Source organism: Poecilia reticulata, unplaced genomic scaffold (genome assembly GCF_000633615.1).
Source record: "Poecilia reticulata strain Guanapo unplaced genomic scaffold, Guppy_female_1.0+MT scaffold_207, whole genome shotgun sequence".
NCBI classification, from domain to species: domain Eukaryota; kingdom Metazoa; phylum Chordata; class Actinopteri; order Cyprinodontiformes; family Poeciliidae; genus Poecilia; species Poecilia reticulata.
Window position 1 is genome coordinate 504,541 of NW_007615021.1, and position 16,502 is coordinate 521,042.

The 16,502-nt window shown below is 40.1% G+C and overlaps 1 protein-coding gene across 1 annotated transcript in view; it reads right to left on the bottom strand.

Moving 5' to 3' along the window:
• Positions 1 to 134: 134 nt before the first annotated feature.
• itgav (integrin, alpha V) overlaps positions 135 to 16,502 on the bottom strand; it is a 45,826-nt gene continuing 29,458 nt past the window's right edge. The window contains exons 17-32 of the mRNA XM_008402283.2: positions 16,341 to 16,448; positions 16,158 to 16,213; positions 15,372 to 15,526; positions 12,635 to 12,772; positions 11,719 to 11,786; positions 11,479 to 11,623; positions 10,337 to 10,429; positions 9,147 to 9,226; positions 8,013 to 8,093; positions 7,687 to 7,792; positions 7,262 to 7,420; positions 6,781 to 6,906; positions 6,552 to 6,665; positions 5,654 to 5,761; positions 5,266 to 5,385; positions 135 to 4,403 (exon numbers count right to left, since the gene is read on the bottom strand). Of these exons, the coding sequence (XP_008400505.1) occupies positions 4,311 to 4,403; positions 5,266 to 5,385; positions 5,654 to 5,761; positions 6,552 to 6,665; positions 6,781 to 6,906; positions 7,262 to 7,420; positions 7,687 to 7,792; positions 8,013 to 8,093; positions 9,147 to 9,226; positions 10,337 to 10,429; positions 11,479 to 11,623; positions 11,719 to 11,786; positions 12,635 to 12,772; positions 15,372 to 15,526; positions 16,158 to 16,213; positions 16,341 to 16,448 (1,750 nt within the window). The 3' untranslated portion in view covers positions 135 to 4,310. The remainder of the gene's footprint in view (positions 4,404 to 5,265; positions 5,386 to 5,653; positions 5,762 to 6,551; positions 6,666 to 6,780; positions 6,907 to 7,261; positions 7,421 to 7,686; positions 7,793 to 8,012; positions 8,094 to 9,146; positions 9,227 to 10,336; positions 10,430 to 11,478; positions 11,624 to 11,718; positions 11,787 to 12,634; positions 12,773 to 15,371; positions 15,527 to 16,157; positions 16,214 to 16,340; positions 16,449 to 16,502) is intronic.

Consider the following 16,502-nt stretch of genomic DNA (forward strand, 5'->3'; position numbering starts at 1 on the left):
AATATGAACAGTTAGCAATGTAATCGACAACACTTASAATRATACTCAGTGATTTTTTATTAAGATCTGAAACCTCCTGCTGAAGTTCCCRCCGGTCCAAAATAACGTGGAGACAAAACACAGGACAAACAAAATGTGAACAAATCTGTTTATTTCAGCCCAAAAGTGAAATCATCTCTTTTTAGAAATTGTTAATATTTACTCTCTAAGTGTAAGAATACATACATCAAAAAAAAAGTCAATATTTACTCAAAGCAGAAAGGAAAACAGAGTGGTATTAAATATAAAAAAAGAAACGCACACGGCTGCAGGACTGGAGTCAAATCACTACAGAGTCAGTTCAGAGTCTGATTTTAGATTCTCTACATTTAGCATAATTCTTTTTTTTAATAGAAATCTTAACCGTGTTCAGATTCAAATGTACAAATTATGGACCAGAGAATTAAGACGCTGCAGGTGGTTCAGACMGAGTGTGAGCAGATTTCACTCCAGCTGGTGAAAGCGAGACGTGAGCTCACCCATAAACAACCACAGATCTTCAAAATCTTTCATTTATCATGAACAAAACAAGCCGATTTAAACCAGTTTTAAATGTGCTACATTAAAGACAAGTTTGTGCAGATTTAGCCACTCGAATCGAATCAAGACGGTCACCATGAGGAAGTAAAAGTTTCTCTCACAATCCCCTCACAGGCATCAGTCAGAATGTTAACAGTGATTTCTCCAGGGTGGAATAATAAACAAAAACAAGACTTGAATAAAAGTTCATTTATGGTTGATTTTCTCTCGTTAACACAGGCTCCCGTCAGTTTCCGACACGCTGCCTTCAGGTTTTGATAACATTATGGATCATTGTGTTAAAGTTATATTACTATTTCATTCCATTATAGATTCATTGTCACAAATCATAAAACTACAAAGTGGTTATTTTGATTTACAATTCAACTGTGTGATGAAGGCTATTGCATAATTAACTTTTTTTTTTGGTGTCTGGGTTGACTTTAAAATTACTTAAAATCTGGAATAAAAACATAAAAAAACAACAATACCAGATTGGCTTATTCTACATAATACACTGATCTTCTAAATTACATCCATTTCAAAAATTTACCACAGAAATTTACATCTCAATGCTTTATTAGGAAACCATGCTGAGTTCAGTCCAGGAACCTTCAGTGTAGCTAAATATCCAGAATTAAAAGCTTGTAAAAAAGCACGTCATCATTTTTTTAATGCATATTGATTATTTTTACAAACTCTAAATTATCAATAAGGTGGAAAAGGCTTAAAGGTCATCATCTAAATATAAATGAATAAAATAACTTCCCTGTTTTGGACAATACATTTTGAACTTTAGATGTGAAACTAAAACATTTTAACTTTCTTTTCATTTACTTACTTGAAACTAAAGTCAACTTTTCATGACCGCTGAGGTTCAGTGGAAATGTTGTAGTTTTGTCTTAAGTGCACTAAGAAATACATTGTAGCAAAGAAAGGAGCTTATTTTGAGTCAATAATCCTCAATATTGATGAGAAAGTTCTACTTCCATTAATGGATTATTTCACTTGGGGAAAATGTCTTGTTATAAGTGAAATGATGTACAATTAGAATACTTTTTCATCAACACAAAAGATTATTGACTAAGAACAATGTGTTCTATGTCAATAAAATTATTTCAAATGTGCCAAGATATTTTCACTATAAACTAGACGACAAATACTTGGCAAGATTTCGTGCGAAATYTTTTTTTGATTATCAAAAACAATGAAGTCAAGTTGCAACGTATCAAGAAACTTTTAAGYGAATCTTAGTGGCACCATGTGTAAAAGGCTGGTTGTTTACGTTTCACCCTGCGTGGATTAGAGCAAATCTAGAATAAATTCAAAGTCATGTCTTTAGAAATCACTAAAGTTACTTGATTTTTTTATTAGTCCATCCTGAAAACAGAGCAGTTTAAGCAGAAAATCTACATTTGCGTAACATTTATGCTGATGAGTTTGATCGGAAAGAAAAGAAAAAAAAAACATATTAACCAACAGTCTTACCAGGCCTGTTTAATTATTTTAGCCTAATAAAGAGACACGCCTCTAATTTTAAAAGTGCAGTAGTCCAAACTGCTCAGTGTGCTCTTATTGATTTAAATCTGTTCAAAGTTTCAAAGGTTTTACAGGGATTTGAACAAGAAGCTAATGTTAGCAAACGTAGCCTCATGTGCTACGTAGCTAGCTAGCCTGGCTAAGACTGAAGAAACTACGATGAGAGAAATATTATGGTATGTTTAGGATGAGTGACCCTATTTACACCAKGTATAGGTCCATGATTCAGACCGTAAGGGTAAACATGACGTATGTCCATGTTTTATCATCAATAGAAATCCAACCAGTGTGGAAAAGCAACAACGTAACTTTTAATGTTTTGAATACGTTTCATGCTCTCGCCCACTGTCTGCTGTTGAAATGAAGTTATCAAAATATGCAAACCCAATATGGGCAAATAGCAAAAAAAAAATTTTTGTTCCTTTTCTTTTAAATACATAAACACATAACACAAGTAAGATCAGAGTCATTAGACATAAAAATAGCAACCAGCTGATTCTTTTTTTTTTTTTTAGTTTCTAGCGAAGCTGCCAGTCACCAGTTTGAAATCTCAGGAAAACTACAAGAAAATTAACAAAAAAAAAAAAGAGGCCTCAGTGCAAGAAACGGCAGGAAAGTAACAAGTGACCACGGATTAAACCCCGCCCCTTAGCTACGGTTGCTATGGCTACTCCGGTTAGCAACAGCTAAAAAGCCACAGAGGAGTGTAACAAGCCTGGATGATTATTCTTTTTTGCATTATCGACTATTTTTCCTCTAAGAGGATCAATACATTCCATCAATAAACTGTACTGTTTAGCAGCACAAGTCAACTAGTGAGATAAAATTTTACTGTTAGTTTGTTTGATTCTCTGACTTCATGCGATAAGAAATTTAGACYGTTAAAAAATGTTTTCACAGAGAATCAATTTGATTTTTGTCAAAATAAAATCAATACTTCTTATAATCTGCAGGAGTAGGAGGACCACTCCAAATGCTAATAGCGGTAGCATTTACTTCCATTAGCAAATAACAATAGCTATCGTTGCTAATAACGTTAGCATTCAGACGTATTTAATGCAAACTCATTTGCATACCATCAAATGGCAGCTGAATCACAGAGCAGTTGTTCATTGTGTATTTTTTCGCTACATAAAGGCAGAAAAAAGAAAATGCGTGTAGTGTAGTAACACATATTGGTCTCCAGGGGTCAAGATGTATTCTAAAACCGTCTTCTTCAGGTCCGGGGTTTAACCAAGTGATCAAAGGTCAAAGAAAACAGTTTCTTGATYGTGTTAAATAGAGCTGGACCCAYTTTTGTAAATCACCATTACTGTTTTGTACAAAATGCATTTAAACACACAAGAAAACCCTGCAGACACTCCCACACTCACTGTTACCAAACACCCACAGAAAGCAGGAGAGAAAACAAAGTAGAACAATATATATATTACTGCGGCACTCTGATCGTCTCCTCTCAGAGCAAATAGTCCATCTTTATCCAAAAATATTCAAGAATCTAAAATGTCCTCATTTCATATTGCYGTTTTATTGCTGCTGTTGGTCCTAATTCAATCAGGTGACTCCAGTACTTACAGATATTAATACTGGTTCTACTGCTACCCTTCATCAGCTGCTACACCTTTCTTCATGTATCAGCAGTTCTGGACTTTAAGGCCGACACGACCAATCAGCTCGTTACCTGTTTAATGTGATGACTAAGCAAAAACAAACAAAAAAAAAAAAAACAGAAAAGAAGAGGAGAAATGTGCAAATCTGTTGAAAGGCCAAACCTGACGGACAGCTCAGCACAAGGCTGCTGCTCCCTGTGCATGCTGGGAGTGTTTCGTACGTGTTGGTTTAAATGTCAGAGAACCACGGAGCGCGAGCCACACCGCAWCACACGTCCGGGTTTACAGAAGCCGTTAAGTGCTTCAGTGTTGGCGGACGTGAAGCTGCACAAAGAGACAAAATGATCCTTAAACTTTTAAAAACGAGCGGGTTTGAAGCGTTGAGGGGATTTTATCTGTGACCAGTGTTTTCCAGCTTCTGTTTTGGCACGAATGCAACATGATTTAAAAAAAAAAAAACATTAAAAAGAGCCAAACAAATACAGTTACCTGTCCCTCCCCCAACAGTCATTACAGTGATTCTCTCTGAGGCTGGTTTACCCTGATTTCTTCTCTCCTCAACTTTCTCTCTCTCTCTCTCTGTCCGTCTTAAAATCTCGGCCTCTAAGCGTCAGTGTTCCCGTTCTCCTCCGGCTGCAGCTGCTCCTTCTCAGTGCAGTCCACCTGCGGGGGGCGCACTCTGTTAAAGAAACCCAGCTGAGAAGGGAAAGAAGAAGAAAAAAGATCATTTGAAAACTTTCTCACAAATCAAGACGCATACGGCGAGGCAAAGTGTTGGAACGATTCAGACACAAGTGCTTCATTTGAAGGTCAAATAATGGAGGAGAGGTAAAGAAAACTACAAGAAAACAAACATTAAAATAACGATTTAAAATAAATAAATAGCTTTGACATGATAATACATTTGAGCTTAGGGGACAGATGCAGTAACAGTAAGGCTCTCAGTCCAACACGTTCTGATTAAATTGGTTACAGAGTTGAGAATAAAAACTAAATTTAATGTATTTGCTTTCATTCAGTCACAGGTAGTACTAATAATTAATAAAGGAAAACATTAAACATTCCCAGGAGACAGGAACTAAAATTTCCCTGAAGGAAATTTCCGAAAGGATTAATAAAGTATTTATCTATCCTGCTCTGAATCCGAAGCATCAACAAGGTTTCATGAAGACTTTGGTTCTAGACTCACTGCGTCTGAAATCTAAAATATCATTTTTGGGACCATAAATAACAACAATAATAAAAGAAATTCCGAAACACTTCTATAGTGTCAGTAATGGACTTCCATAGAAACCGGCTCATGTTTGGCAGTAGATGTTGTAATAAACTGAGGGATCATGCAGATACTGAACAATAGTGGCCTGAGAACGGAGCCTTGAGGAACCCCACATGAGATTTTCCTGTTTGTTCACAAAGTCCCCAGTCTGCCAAATAAGATCTGAACCCTCTTTTCAACAATATCGTCGTCGTTGTCGTCTGTTTGCTGAAATCCAGCAACGATGAGGCAAGACGTTTTAGAGTTAGCATCGCTGTTGAGATGATCTAGAAGGTTCCTCACCTTGTACATGATGAAGATGAGCAAAGCCAGCAGCAGCAGTCCTGCAAGTACCGCCAGAGCGACCACCCAGCCCGGTACCGGCTGGGGCGTGTCGGCCACCCACGTCACCGACACGCTGACCTGGAAACGAGAGCAAGGAGCAAAGCTCAGCTTCTCCTCCATGAGTTTACCTTTACGATCTTCCACTAGGTTTTGATTGTTCTCTTCAGAATCTAAGGTTAGAAAGAAAGAGCTGGACATTTTGTGTGCAACACGCTTTACGCTTTACAAAGTATTTGTACTTTATAGATAACATATTTTGATTAGCTAACAGCATTGTCTCCTGTCCATGGAAACCGTAGTGCTGTCAAGCTGTATGCTGATGACTGCGTGTTGCAGTGGGACTCACGGTGGTGGAGTTGGCCGGCAGCTCAGTCTGCAGGTTCTTATACGGCATCTCGATGACCTCAAACGAGGCTGTGGAGCGAACCACGTAGGAGCGATTCTGATTCTCAGTCTGAGGAGAAAGGAAACAAGATGATGCAAATGAGGTAAAGATTGACCAAAAGAAACAGTCAAGCTTTGAAAACCAAGCTACATAAAGGCCTGTGGGAAGAAACAACAACATACATTTAGGTGACATTAGCCGTCTGTGCCATCTGAGTTTTAACCAAACTTTTGACATGTCACAAAACAGAAGAAAAAAAAAAAGGGAAAACGTGAATTAGTCGTGTTTCCATCTGCTGGTTTGGAGTATAATCTGAACAGATGTTGCCTGTAATAAACAAGATGGAAAGCACACTCCACACATTTCAGAAAAATGGAGAGTTCTCCCTCCAAACTGAAGGTTTGGACCAGGGGTCACCAACTCCGGTCCTCAAGGGCTACCGTCCTGCAACTTTTAGATGCGTCTGCTCAAACACACCTGGATCAAATAATCTGCTCGTTTCCAGCCTATTGCAGAGAGGAATGAATGCTGGTGAGGAAATTCAGACATTTTGGAGAAGAGGTGAATCTAAAAGTTGCAGGATGGTAGCCCTTGAGGACTGGAGTTGTTGACCCCTGACTCAGACGTTTCTCAGTTTCGTGTCTCTAATAAGCCAAAGATCCACCTGTGGATCCAACCTTAAATCTGTTTCCATCTCCCCTTGAGCGCCTAAACTTTTTTTCAGAAAAGCCAAAAACTTCCTCAAGAGAAGTTTCTCCCATCAACCGTTTCTTACGCGAAACTTCAAAATGTGCATAAAACCCGCCTCCCGCCAAGTGAATCTTAGTGAGCGGTTTTAAGAGCCGCTGTGTTGTCGCACCCTGAGGAAGTTGTTGACGTCCAGTCTGGAGTAGATGAACAGGATGGCGTTCTTGTTCCTCTCCAGACGGCCGACCTGACACCTCAGCTTCAGACATGTGGCCGTGTTGCAGTCCTGAACACGCAGTCAGACAAAAACAGAAGGTAAACTCAGGAAACTCGGAATGAAAGAGAAAATAAAAAGATAGTGAGGAATAAAAACAGGCCATGCTCTGTGTGTGTGTGTGTACCAGTATCTGCAGGTCGTTTTGCGTCTCTCTGGCCTCCAGGTCTCTCTTCCTCAGATGTCTCGTGTTTCCTCCCTCTGCCTCTCGGTCTCTGACGACGCTGGTGTTCTTCTGGGTCGCCACTGGGTTCTGACCGGCAAACAAAACACATTTACTGGGAACTTAATGGCCTGATCTGAAACCCCAACTGAACGCAGAGTGAGATTAATCAAAAATCAGTAGTTTCTATGGATACCAAACTCATGCAGGGTTTCCTCTCCAACTTGAATTTAAGACTTTTTCAGACCAGTATGATTGAAATTTAAGACCTTTATCACGACAGAAATGTACAGAAGATATTTATATCGTGGTGCTAAACTTTTTTGCACAGAATGCAGGTGTAACCGTACGTGTTGGCAACAGAAGTGAGCCAGAGAAGAAAGACACTTTAATTCTCTTCATGGGTAGAAAAGGATAAAGAAGAAAACAGCGTCCAGCGTCTTACAGAGACGTTGAGTGGGTTGATCTCCACGTCGGTGGTGCAGTTGATGGGTCCCTCGGTCTCGAAGCTGGTGATGTAGAGCAGAGAGCCGTTCCTGAAGTGATACGGCCATTCCACCTCCAGCGACGCCTTGCTGAACGTACTGGGCCCGTTGTTCAGCAGCTGAAAGAGCAGCACTTCGTCAACGTGAGGTCAGAGCCGCCGCAACGCAACTTTCCCCTCAGGTACATCTGGGATTTACTCAAAGGTAAATAATGCAGAAGCAGCCGAGGTCACGGAGACATTCGTCACATTTTTTCTGAATTTGCATGTCAGCCCTTATTTTGATATTCAGCCCAGAAAATAAACATGAACTTAAGATTAGATGGAAACATAATGAGCAGAAACATATTTAACTATAAACGTTTTGTATTTTGAGACTTTCGTACCTCGTAAACGTGAAGGATCTGCGGCCCGATGTCGTCTCCGAGCACCGGGGGGTTTTTGGGCTTCCAGTTGGCGATGGGCAGCAGCACCTGAGAGGGAGACGACGACCTGGGAGAGCAACACACACCGTTTCCATGGATACGTCCCGACATACTGACGCCCAGAACAATGAACGGGCAAGAGCAGACAGTGGGAACAACTCAGGGGAGTCTGACTGCTGGGTTTATTCCTACTCTACTTCCAACATTTGCACAGAAAAAAAAGATCAAATTGTATATTTAAGAAGAATAAATCAGGGTTTGGAAAGGAAGCTAAATGTGTGCGTTACCCTCTGATGGAGGCTTTAGCCAGGATATCCAGCTGCGTGACGCTGGAGACTCGAGGACTCGTGTTTTGAAACTGGTTAGAGCTGAAACACAACGACAACGTCGGTCACCTCCGTGGATTAAAAATGAGAGAAAAAACATAAATATAGTAGCAGATAAATGATGTGCGGCTCAAGGATTCATCTTAATCTGACCAACATGTTTCTCCCGACTGGAGGTGAAGAGATGAACCGTCAAAATAAAAGTGGAAACAAACCAAAGGCTGGTTACATTTTTTCTATGATTATTTCAGGCCTGATCTGTTTTAGAAATAAAATCAACACCACTTGCGCATAATTATATATATATATATATATATAATTTTTTTTTTTTTTTTACTATTTTTAAATAAGCTAACAAACCAATGTTTGTAATTAAAAAAAGGAAACATTCAAGTACCGTATTTCCTGGACTAGAAGTGACACTTTCTCCACAGTTTGGTTGGTCCTGGGACTTAAGTTTGTTTTTTCCTTTTTATAACTTTTTTTGACTGTTGCATTGAACATTAATTCATTCTGACAGAAATAAACCAAAGATTAAAAGCAAAGTTTCATCAAATCATATCTGGGGATTTACATTTAATAATGTCCAGATAAAAGGATCTTACATACGTTTTCTTTTTCCTCCATCTTCATATCGCATTTTTTTTTCTCTAAAGTCTGGAAAATACAGTACATCAATGTTGCATTATAAAAGAGCAACACAGCTCTACTGCAGCTCCTGAAGTACGTTTCTTTACGCTCACACGTTTAAAGTTGAGGAAATGCACCAGAGAGGCGAGGAGGAGTGAAACCAAATCCTGCTCAAACCTCTCATTAACATAGTTCAAGCCCCCCTCCCCCCTCCGCTCTCTCCCCCAGAAACACAAACACACAGGCTAACGCCGGGAGGCGATGCACTCTCTGGCATTTAGACGAGTCTTAACCAACAAAATCAGCTTCCTACTGAGTTCCTTGTTGGCTTAAAGCTTCTGTAAGGCAGCAAACATGGAGATTCGTGTTCGCTGTTCCCCGTGAAATAAAACTATTTCCTCGCTCGGCCAGCAGGTGGAGCTGCTGTCATTCCAGTTAGAAGTGCATCGGCGGGCGGCGGCGTACCTGACGATCTGGAGGTCGAATTTGATGGAGGTGTCCTCCTCCGACAGCTGGTGTACGCTGAACCCCAGCTCCGCCAGGATCTGACCAATGAGACGACAGAACAGGAGCCGAGAGCCAATGAGAGAGCAGGGAGAGATACAGACATACAAAACGTCTCAGGATACTTCCTAAAATATCTTAAAACAATGAGAGTGGCTCCCAAAAGTATTCACACCTCTTGCACCTTTTTGTCACTTTACAACAACAAATTTCAGTGAAATTTATTTGGATTACTTTTGACTGACCAGCACTAAAAAAAGGTTAATTGTGAAGCTGAACAGAGAAGGTGCCTGGTTTTCGTGTTGTTCTTCTCTTCAGGCCCTGTGAATACTTTGAAAAATGAGTTTTTTGCTGTGTTTTGCTAAATTTGCTCTGATTTGACCACATGTTCACTGTGTCCCTTACATGGCTTGTTTTTAACCTTCAAATGGGTTTTGTTTCAACAAACGCTTTCTTCCTGACGTTCCTCCATTAGGACCAGATGTGTAAAGTGAACGGTTGCTTCGGACTCTCCATGTTTGGATGTTGGACTTCAAGTTCTGTGGAAAGCCTGAGATGTCACTTTGAGTGTTTCCCCACCTGATAAGTCTGACACAATCGCCTCGATTGGGGACCAAAATGCAACATTTTCAGCTATAAATTGATCCAAACCCTGTGAAAAACCTGTTCCCCTCCTCGCCTGTGGGGGCGCTGCACCAAGAACCACTGAAGGAAACGACAGGAAAACCTCTGAAACGCAACTTCCTTCTTCACGAAATGTAAACAAAATGGCATCGCGTCAGGTTTTAGCGGTTGGAGGATTTTTCTTTCATCGTTGGTAAAAGCTAGCGTTAGACTCGTTTGTTTTGATTGCATTCACCCAGAATGCATTGCGTTAACGCCTGCTTCCTGCTTTTGGAGCGGTGTGCGGTCCGCTTGGCATGGACAAACACCAGCGTTCCCATCAACCTAACACAGACTCTGGTCTTCATCTGTTCATTAATGCTCTCTAATAAACTCTGTGCGTCGATCATTAGATCTCATCTACGGTCGTATTGGGACAATATGTGAAAAGGTTCAAGATGACGAGTCAGTTTCCGAGGCGCTATAAGTAATTTACTCTGGGATGTTTTTAAAGGTGTTTGGACGTCACTGCGTTGCCTCTGACTGACCGTAGTGTCTTTCTTCATGGGGTTTCCCAGGTCACACACCACCATTTTGGTCTCGTTCTCCTTCTTGTAAGCACAGGAGAGCCTGGAGAGAGTCTGTGGGAGAGCAGGCAGGAAGGAACGTCAACGTCATCGTACACATTTTAACAGTGATAATGGATCAGATCTTGGATAATAAATAAATAAATAAAGGTTCTGTCTTTTTTACACCAGATCCGGTTTCTGATTTGAATTGGGGGGGTTTTAGGCTTGTTTTCTTTTCTAAATCCAAAATTACAAATGACAGGAAAATATCATCAGAAAGTGGTGTTTGTTTGAATCATCTCTTCTGAGCATTGGGAGCATCAGGGCCAGGCTACAAACACTTTGGCTGAAGTATGAGAACGTCGTCATAACACCAACGCACAAAAGACGCAATTTTAAAAACAACAAAAACGTCTTAAGACTATGAGAAGAAAAAAAGTTGTTTTAATGAGAAAAGTAGGTGAGTTTCTAGGATCTGACGTGAGCAGATTTTAAAAAATACACACAGTTGAACGATCATCTCAAACTTCTGCTACTGATATTTTGATGTGTTAAAACATTTATTATTTCTATTAACATCTGTTAAAACTTATACCAAAGTAAGCCTTCACAACATCCCCCCCGTTAAGATTTTTTTTTCTGAATTCAAAGTCCAAATAAATAGAAACTTTAAAACAACACTCATCAAAGAAGATAACATTGAACCATCCTAAGATGATCTTCAAAACCCAAAAATTCAATTAATAGGGAACCTGACTGGTCAGTACATTGTTGGAAATGAAAAAGAAAGCATCCAGTTTGTTTAGTTCACAGGGTTGAAATGTAGATTGAAGATTTACGTCTCATTTAAAGACACACTAACGGGGGAACACCAACTCACAGCCAGCTGTCTAGTTTTCTGATGACTTCCTCTGTCAGGTCGCATATTTAGATTTTTGTTCTCAGGCAGAGGAAATCAAAGAGTTCATCACAAAATAAGATCATGAGTTCTACAGGTTCTGTCGTAATCCATGCACATAAAGACACGGATTACTGCGAGACTCCAAAGACAGTTCTTTGTGTTTTATGCGACTTTTTGCCGTTCACTCTGGATGGAAAACGTGAGATGCGACCAGCTCTACCTGACTGCGGACCACGCCGGTGAAGTCGGCCTGCTGAGGCGGGTAGACGTGCAGCTCGGCCTCGTAGGCGCCCTCGCCCCTGTTCTCAGCCGTGACCATCAGGGTGAGGGCGTTGTCGTCGCCGATGTAGATCTTCTCCCGGTCGCTGCGGCCAATCAGAGGACACAGACGGTTACGACCTCTAACGACTGTTCAACGCCGTTATGACTGCTTTTGTTTAATCGACTTCGCTGCACCAACCTCTTCACCGACAGCTTGAGGTCGGGTTTGCAGATGTTGTCTTCGCCACAATCCAGCAGAATGTGAGCCTGGAGAAGAAGAGAGAACAGAAAATCAATTACTGTCAGAGGAACCAGCCCAAGTGGTTCAGGACCAACAGGAGCCACTAGAGGGAGATTCATGTTTTCTAAAGTGTTTTTTATTTACAATCAAGCCAACACAGTGGGCTTCGTTCCGAGTCTAACTCTGTGCCAACATGGTGCTGGTTTAACTTCTCTGCTTAAGTTACCGTAGCAACAGTGGCACGCGAGCCAAGATTGTAAAGTCAAAAGTCTCGCAAGTTGATCAAATTAAAAATGAAGAAAATAAAGAGAGAAGAAAAAACATTTTAATCAAATTTTAGGGGTTTTTGGAGAAAAAAAAAATTGTCTTTTTGTAGGACGAGGATTTTCCTACAAAAATCCTCTATTTTTCATGTTTCCTGTATTAAAAGCACAACAAAGTATTAAGAGCACACTAAGAAAATAAGATAAAATTATGAGATTTTTGTATGAGTAATACTGAATAAAATAAACTTGTATGAGAATAAACATTTAATTTCCTTTAGGGTATTAAAGTATTTTTGAACTGAATTGAATTTGAATAAAGTCATAAACTTACCAGAACAAAGTAAGAAAATTACGACAATAAAGTTGTTGTATTATGAGAATAAAGTCTTAATTTTACAACTTAGTTTCTTTCTTAATATGGCCCCAATATGCGATGGACTGAACCAGTTTACTATCAGTTGTAAGAACAGGGTCTGGGTCACTTTCTTTCAAAACGCTTCCCATATTTAGCAGTTTAATAAATTAAATGCCCCCCGGGCCACACTTTGGACTCCCCTGACCCAGTACTTCTATAGGAGAAGACCCGCCTCCCCGTCTGCAGGGAGTACCTGCTTGGTGACGTTGGTCGGTGCCCAGATGTTGACGATGGGCAGCAGTCCGGTCTGATCTGCAGCCAGCTGGTAGTCCAGACTGTACTCCATCGCCACGGAGATGGGAGTGATCTTATCCCGAAACTCACGGTCGTCCTGGATGAAAAGGAGAAGGAATCAGATGTGCAGCTTCAGGTTGACTGTTTTTCTGTTTAATTTTATGGAAATATTCAGTATTATATGTTTATTTTTAAACTCTTGCCTTTCCCAGCCTCTCTCTACACTTTCAGATGAGGTCAAGTGATGACCAATATGTGCAGAATACACTTACCAGGTTACAGCAAGTCAAATTCAAGACTTTTAAGACCTTTTTAACCCCACCTTGGATTAAAATTAAGACTGAAAAAACCTTAAGTATAGGGAATGGTTGGGAGATCCTGCTTTGTTACAATCAAGTAGCAATTGTGACATTTTTGGGGTCTGTTTGTGGCTCTGAGCAGCCACTCTGTGTTTTAGGCTCTCTACTGCCTTAAACGCCACATTGCCTAGCCTAAGCTTTTGTTGTTGTTGTTGCGCAGGATGTGTGCAGCCTTGTCTCAGTTGGCAAAACAAAAAAAAGTGAGCCAGTGCCGAAAATTAACCTTATCCAGCCAACTAGTAATAAATTAGCATTTACAGTAGATGGGCACAAAAAAAGCTAGCTAAGGTTACATTAGCAGCTAGATAGCAGTGAATATATCAGCACGCGACTCAAACTTTTGCCTGACAGAAAAGTACATATGTGAGATTAAATAATCCTGCCACAACAGAATTTAAGACCTGTGAGTAAAGCCTTTAAGACCAACCTACATTTTTGAAATGAATTTAAGACATTTTAAGGCCTTAAGTTTAGATACATGAATTTGTGACTTTTTAAGGATTTGTGGATACCCTGTAAACACAAATCACGTTGGAGAGGTGAATGGAGGTCTACAAGTTCATCCACGAGATGAGATTTGGTCACATTTTGGGAGAAACCAGGGCCCCCATTCCCTTCCTTTTTAAACAAACACAGCTTTGTTTTAAATAATCTGTAATCATTGCAGAGTAATTCAGTCTGAGTTAGCAGTAACGGATTGAACAGTTTTCTTGCCACACATAATCCTGCATCAATCTCCTCACGACTTGCTCTCTGAACTTATCTGACGTGTTTCTTGTTCTCTTGCTTCCCAGAACATCTGGATTTATATTGACGTTAAATCAAACGCAGGTGGCCTCCACAAACACTGGGTTGCACTGGATTTTATGAACAAAAAAGTGAGCAAAGTGGGCTAGAAACAAATGGGAACTATTCAAGTTTTTATTCTTTAAAAGACTATATAGTTTTCATTCCACTCTGTGTTTGTCTGTCCCATAAAACCAAAGCGGTGTGAGTAATAATTCAAGGCCCTTTTACATAGCTAAACATTGATGTAATCTGTAATGATAGCGCAATATCTCACTCACTATGTGTGCAAATAAGGCATCAGGCAGGCCTCTGAAGAGCTGCAGTAATAAATACACTTCTGTGGGAACAGAGAGGGAAAGAGAGGCTGTGAAGGAAAGAAGCCGACTGACGGCAGAAAGCTGGATCCACACATCAGGAAGACCTGAAAGTCCTCATGTAGGCCTGTCACTATGACACATTTTATATAAATTGTTCCAGAAGTTATCGTGATAAGCCATAATGTTGTTGTTCTGAAACCATTTCCATGATGTGCTATGGTAATATCAAAAACATTTTCAAAGATCAATAAATGTTCAATTCTAATGAACATTTAACACTGGAGCTGGATGACATTTTAAATAGACAAAACAAAAACAACAGAAACAATAAAATAAAATTAATTATGGAGTCTCTGTAAACAAAACTGTCCTTCAAAACTAAAAAAAACAGCTACTTGAATCTGGAGCACCAAACTGAAGACTTTAGTCATCCAGTTTTTGGTAGAAAGAGAGAAAAGAGAAAAACAACAAATTATGCAAATGGAAATTATTAACTTTGTTTTAATTTATCACACGATTAATTGATCTATTGATTATTGCGACAGGCCTAATTGTATGCGCTGAATCACTGCATAAACAATGTAAACATGCACAATTATTTAAAAAGAAAGGATCCCCAATCAAAACCACCTTTAAAGATTCACACAGGGCCACATTTTTAGGTTTACATACAAAACTTGAACGTGAAATCAGAATCTGTCTCAGAGGTCCACCAGAAACTGAAAGGAAGAGGATTAGGCCTGTTGTAAGCAATTGTTTTAGTAATAATCTATTGATTATTCTGCCAGTTAATTGAGTAATTAAATAAAAAATTTAATAAAATAAAATATTGGTAAATATGAATTCTGCCACAACAGCAGTACTAACATTGGATAGCAACATCGGCCCAGGCTTTCATATTTGCGCAGCCCTAACCGTTACTTTGTGTACTTTGCAGCAATGCAGCAGCTTTTGCTACATGTGGATGTTTGTTGTTTTGCGGTTCTGTTTCTTCTTCTCTCTTTTTGCAGGTGTAGAAGCAGACTACTGTCCTTTTTCTCCTCACACACAACAAACAAACATTTAGATCATGGTTGATTTTCTCTTTAAAACCTCATGTTTTGAAGCTGCAGGACGGTTCAATGTTACTGAAGTTATCCGCATTTTACAACCAAGCAGTTGTTCACGTTTTGATGAATGCATGTCCGAGAAAGGGAACCGAGTTGTCCTGATTCATCTACAACTTCCTCACCCTTAAATAGACTTCCTGCTCCTCGCAGGCCAGTCGTCTGTTGCTGTTCACCGTCATGTTCTTGGAGTACTGATAGGTTGCGCTGTGGAGGAAGAGGGCGCGTTTGGTCGCCTCCTTCTGCTTCAGGCGATCCAGCGTGAGGTCCACACGAAAACCTGCGACAGGAAGTAGAAAAGGGAACATTTTCCATCACACTATTCCTTCCATAGGAATAAAACAAGTGACAAGAGTTTTTACAGACTCTGGGGACAGTAGAGAGGAGCCCCCATCCCCTACGTGTTGCTACCAGCTGTCAGGCTGAAGAAAAGAAACTCAACAAAGCCAGAAACACACCAATGGATGGGAAACATTCGCTCATGTCAAAACTTACTCGGCAAATATGTTGCTCTTTGGCGTATTAACTTTTTTTTTATTTTTAGGAAAGTCAAAAGCTACCTCAAGCAAGAATAAAACTTTTTTCCATTAACCTTTTCCAAAGCCGTACTTAAAAACTTTCTTAAAAAGAACATTGATGGAAACATGGCTTAAAAATTTGGAAACCAAATTTTGACGATCTACACAGAACATTCTGTGTTAAAGTGTCTGAAGTGTGTTTGGTCTGGTGTAATAATGCAGTCGAAACTGAATTCCATGTTTTCACTAGCTGTAAGCAATACTCTCACATTGTAAAATAATACTAGGAACAACATGAAAAGCACGGCTTTCCCTTTTGAATTTGTGAAACACTTGACCCATCGTCTTACGTTATTGACTGTAACCACAAATGGCTGCAGCTGTTTCACTCACTCAGAGAGGATGGAGCTCCAAAGCCGCCGGCTGCCAGACAGTACTTCACTTTAAAACTGTGAAGCAAAACAAACTAACCTCAGTGAAAGTCAGACACTTTGACAGGAGTCGGCTCAGAATAAAGCTAAGGGTTTGCTTAAAATCATTAAAAATGGACGATTCATTCGAGGTGCGTTCGCTCACCATGACACCTGCGTGTTGGTTTGAGGGATGGTGCAGCTCTTCTCCTCTGGGTTGATGATCTGGGGGTTTATGTCCAACGTGGCGTTCACACTGATGACTGGACGAGCTCTGATGCACAGAAACACAAAGGAAGGTTGGCATTTATCGCATCGTTTATCGCGA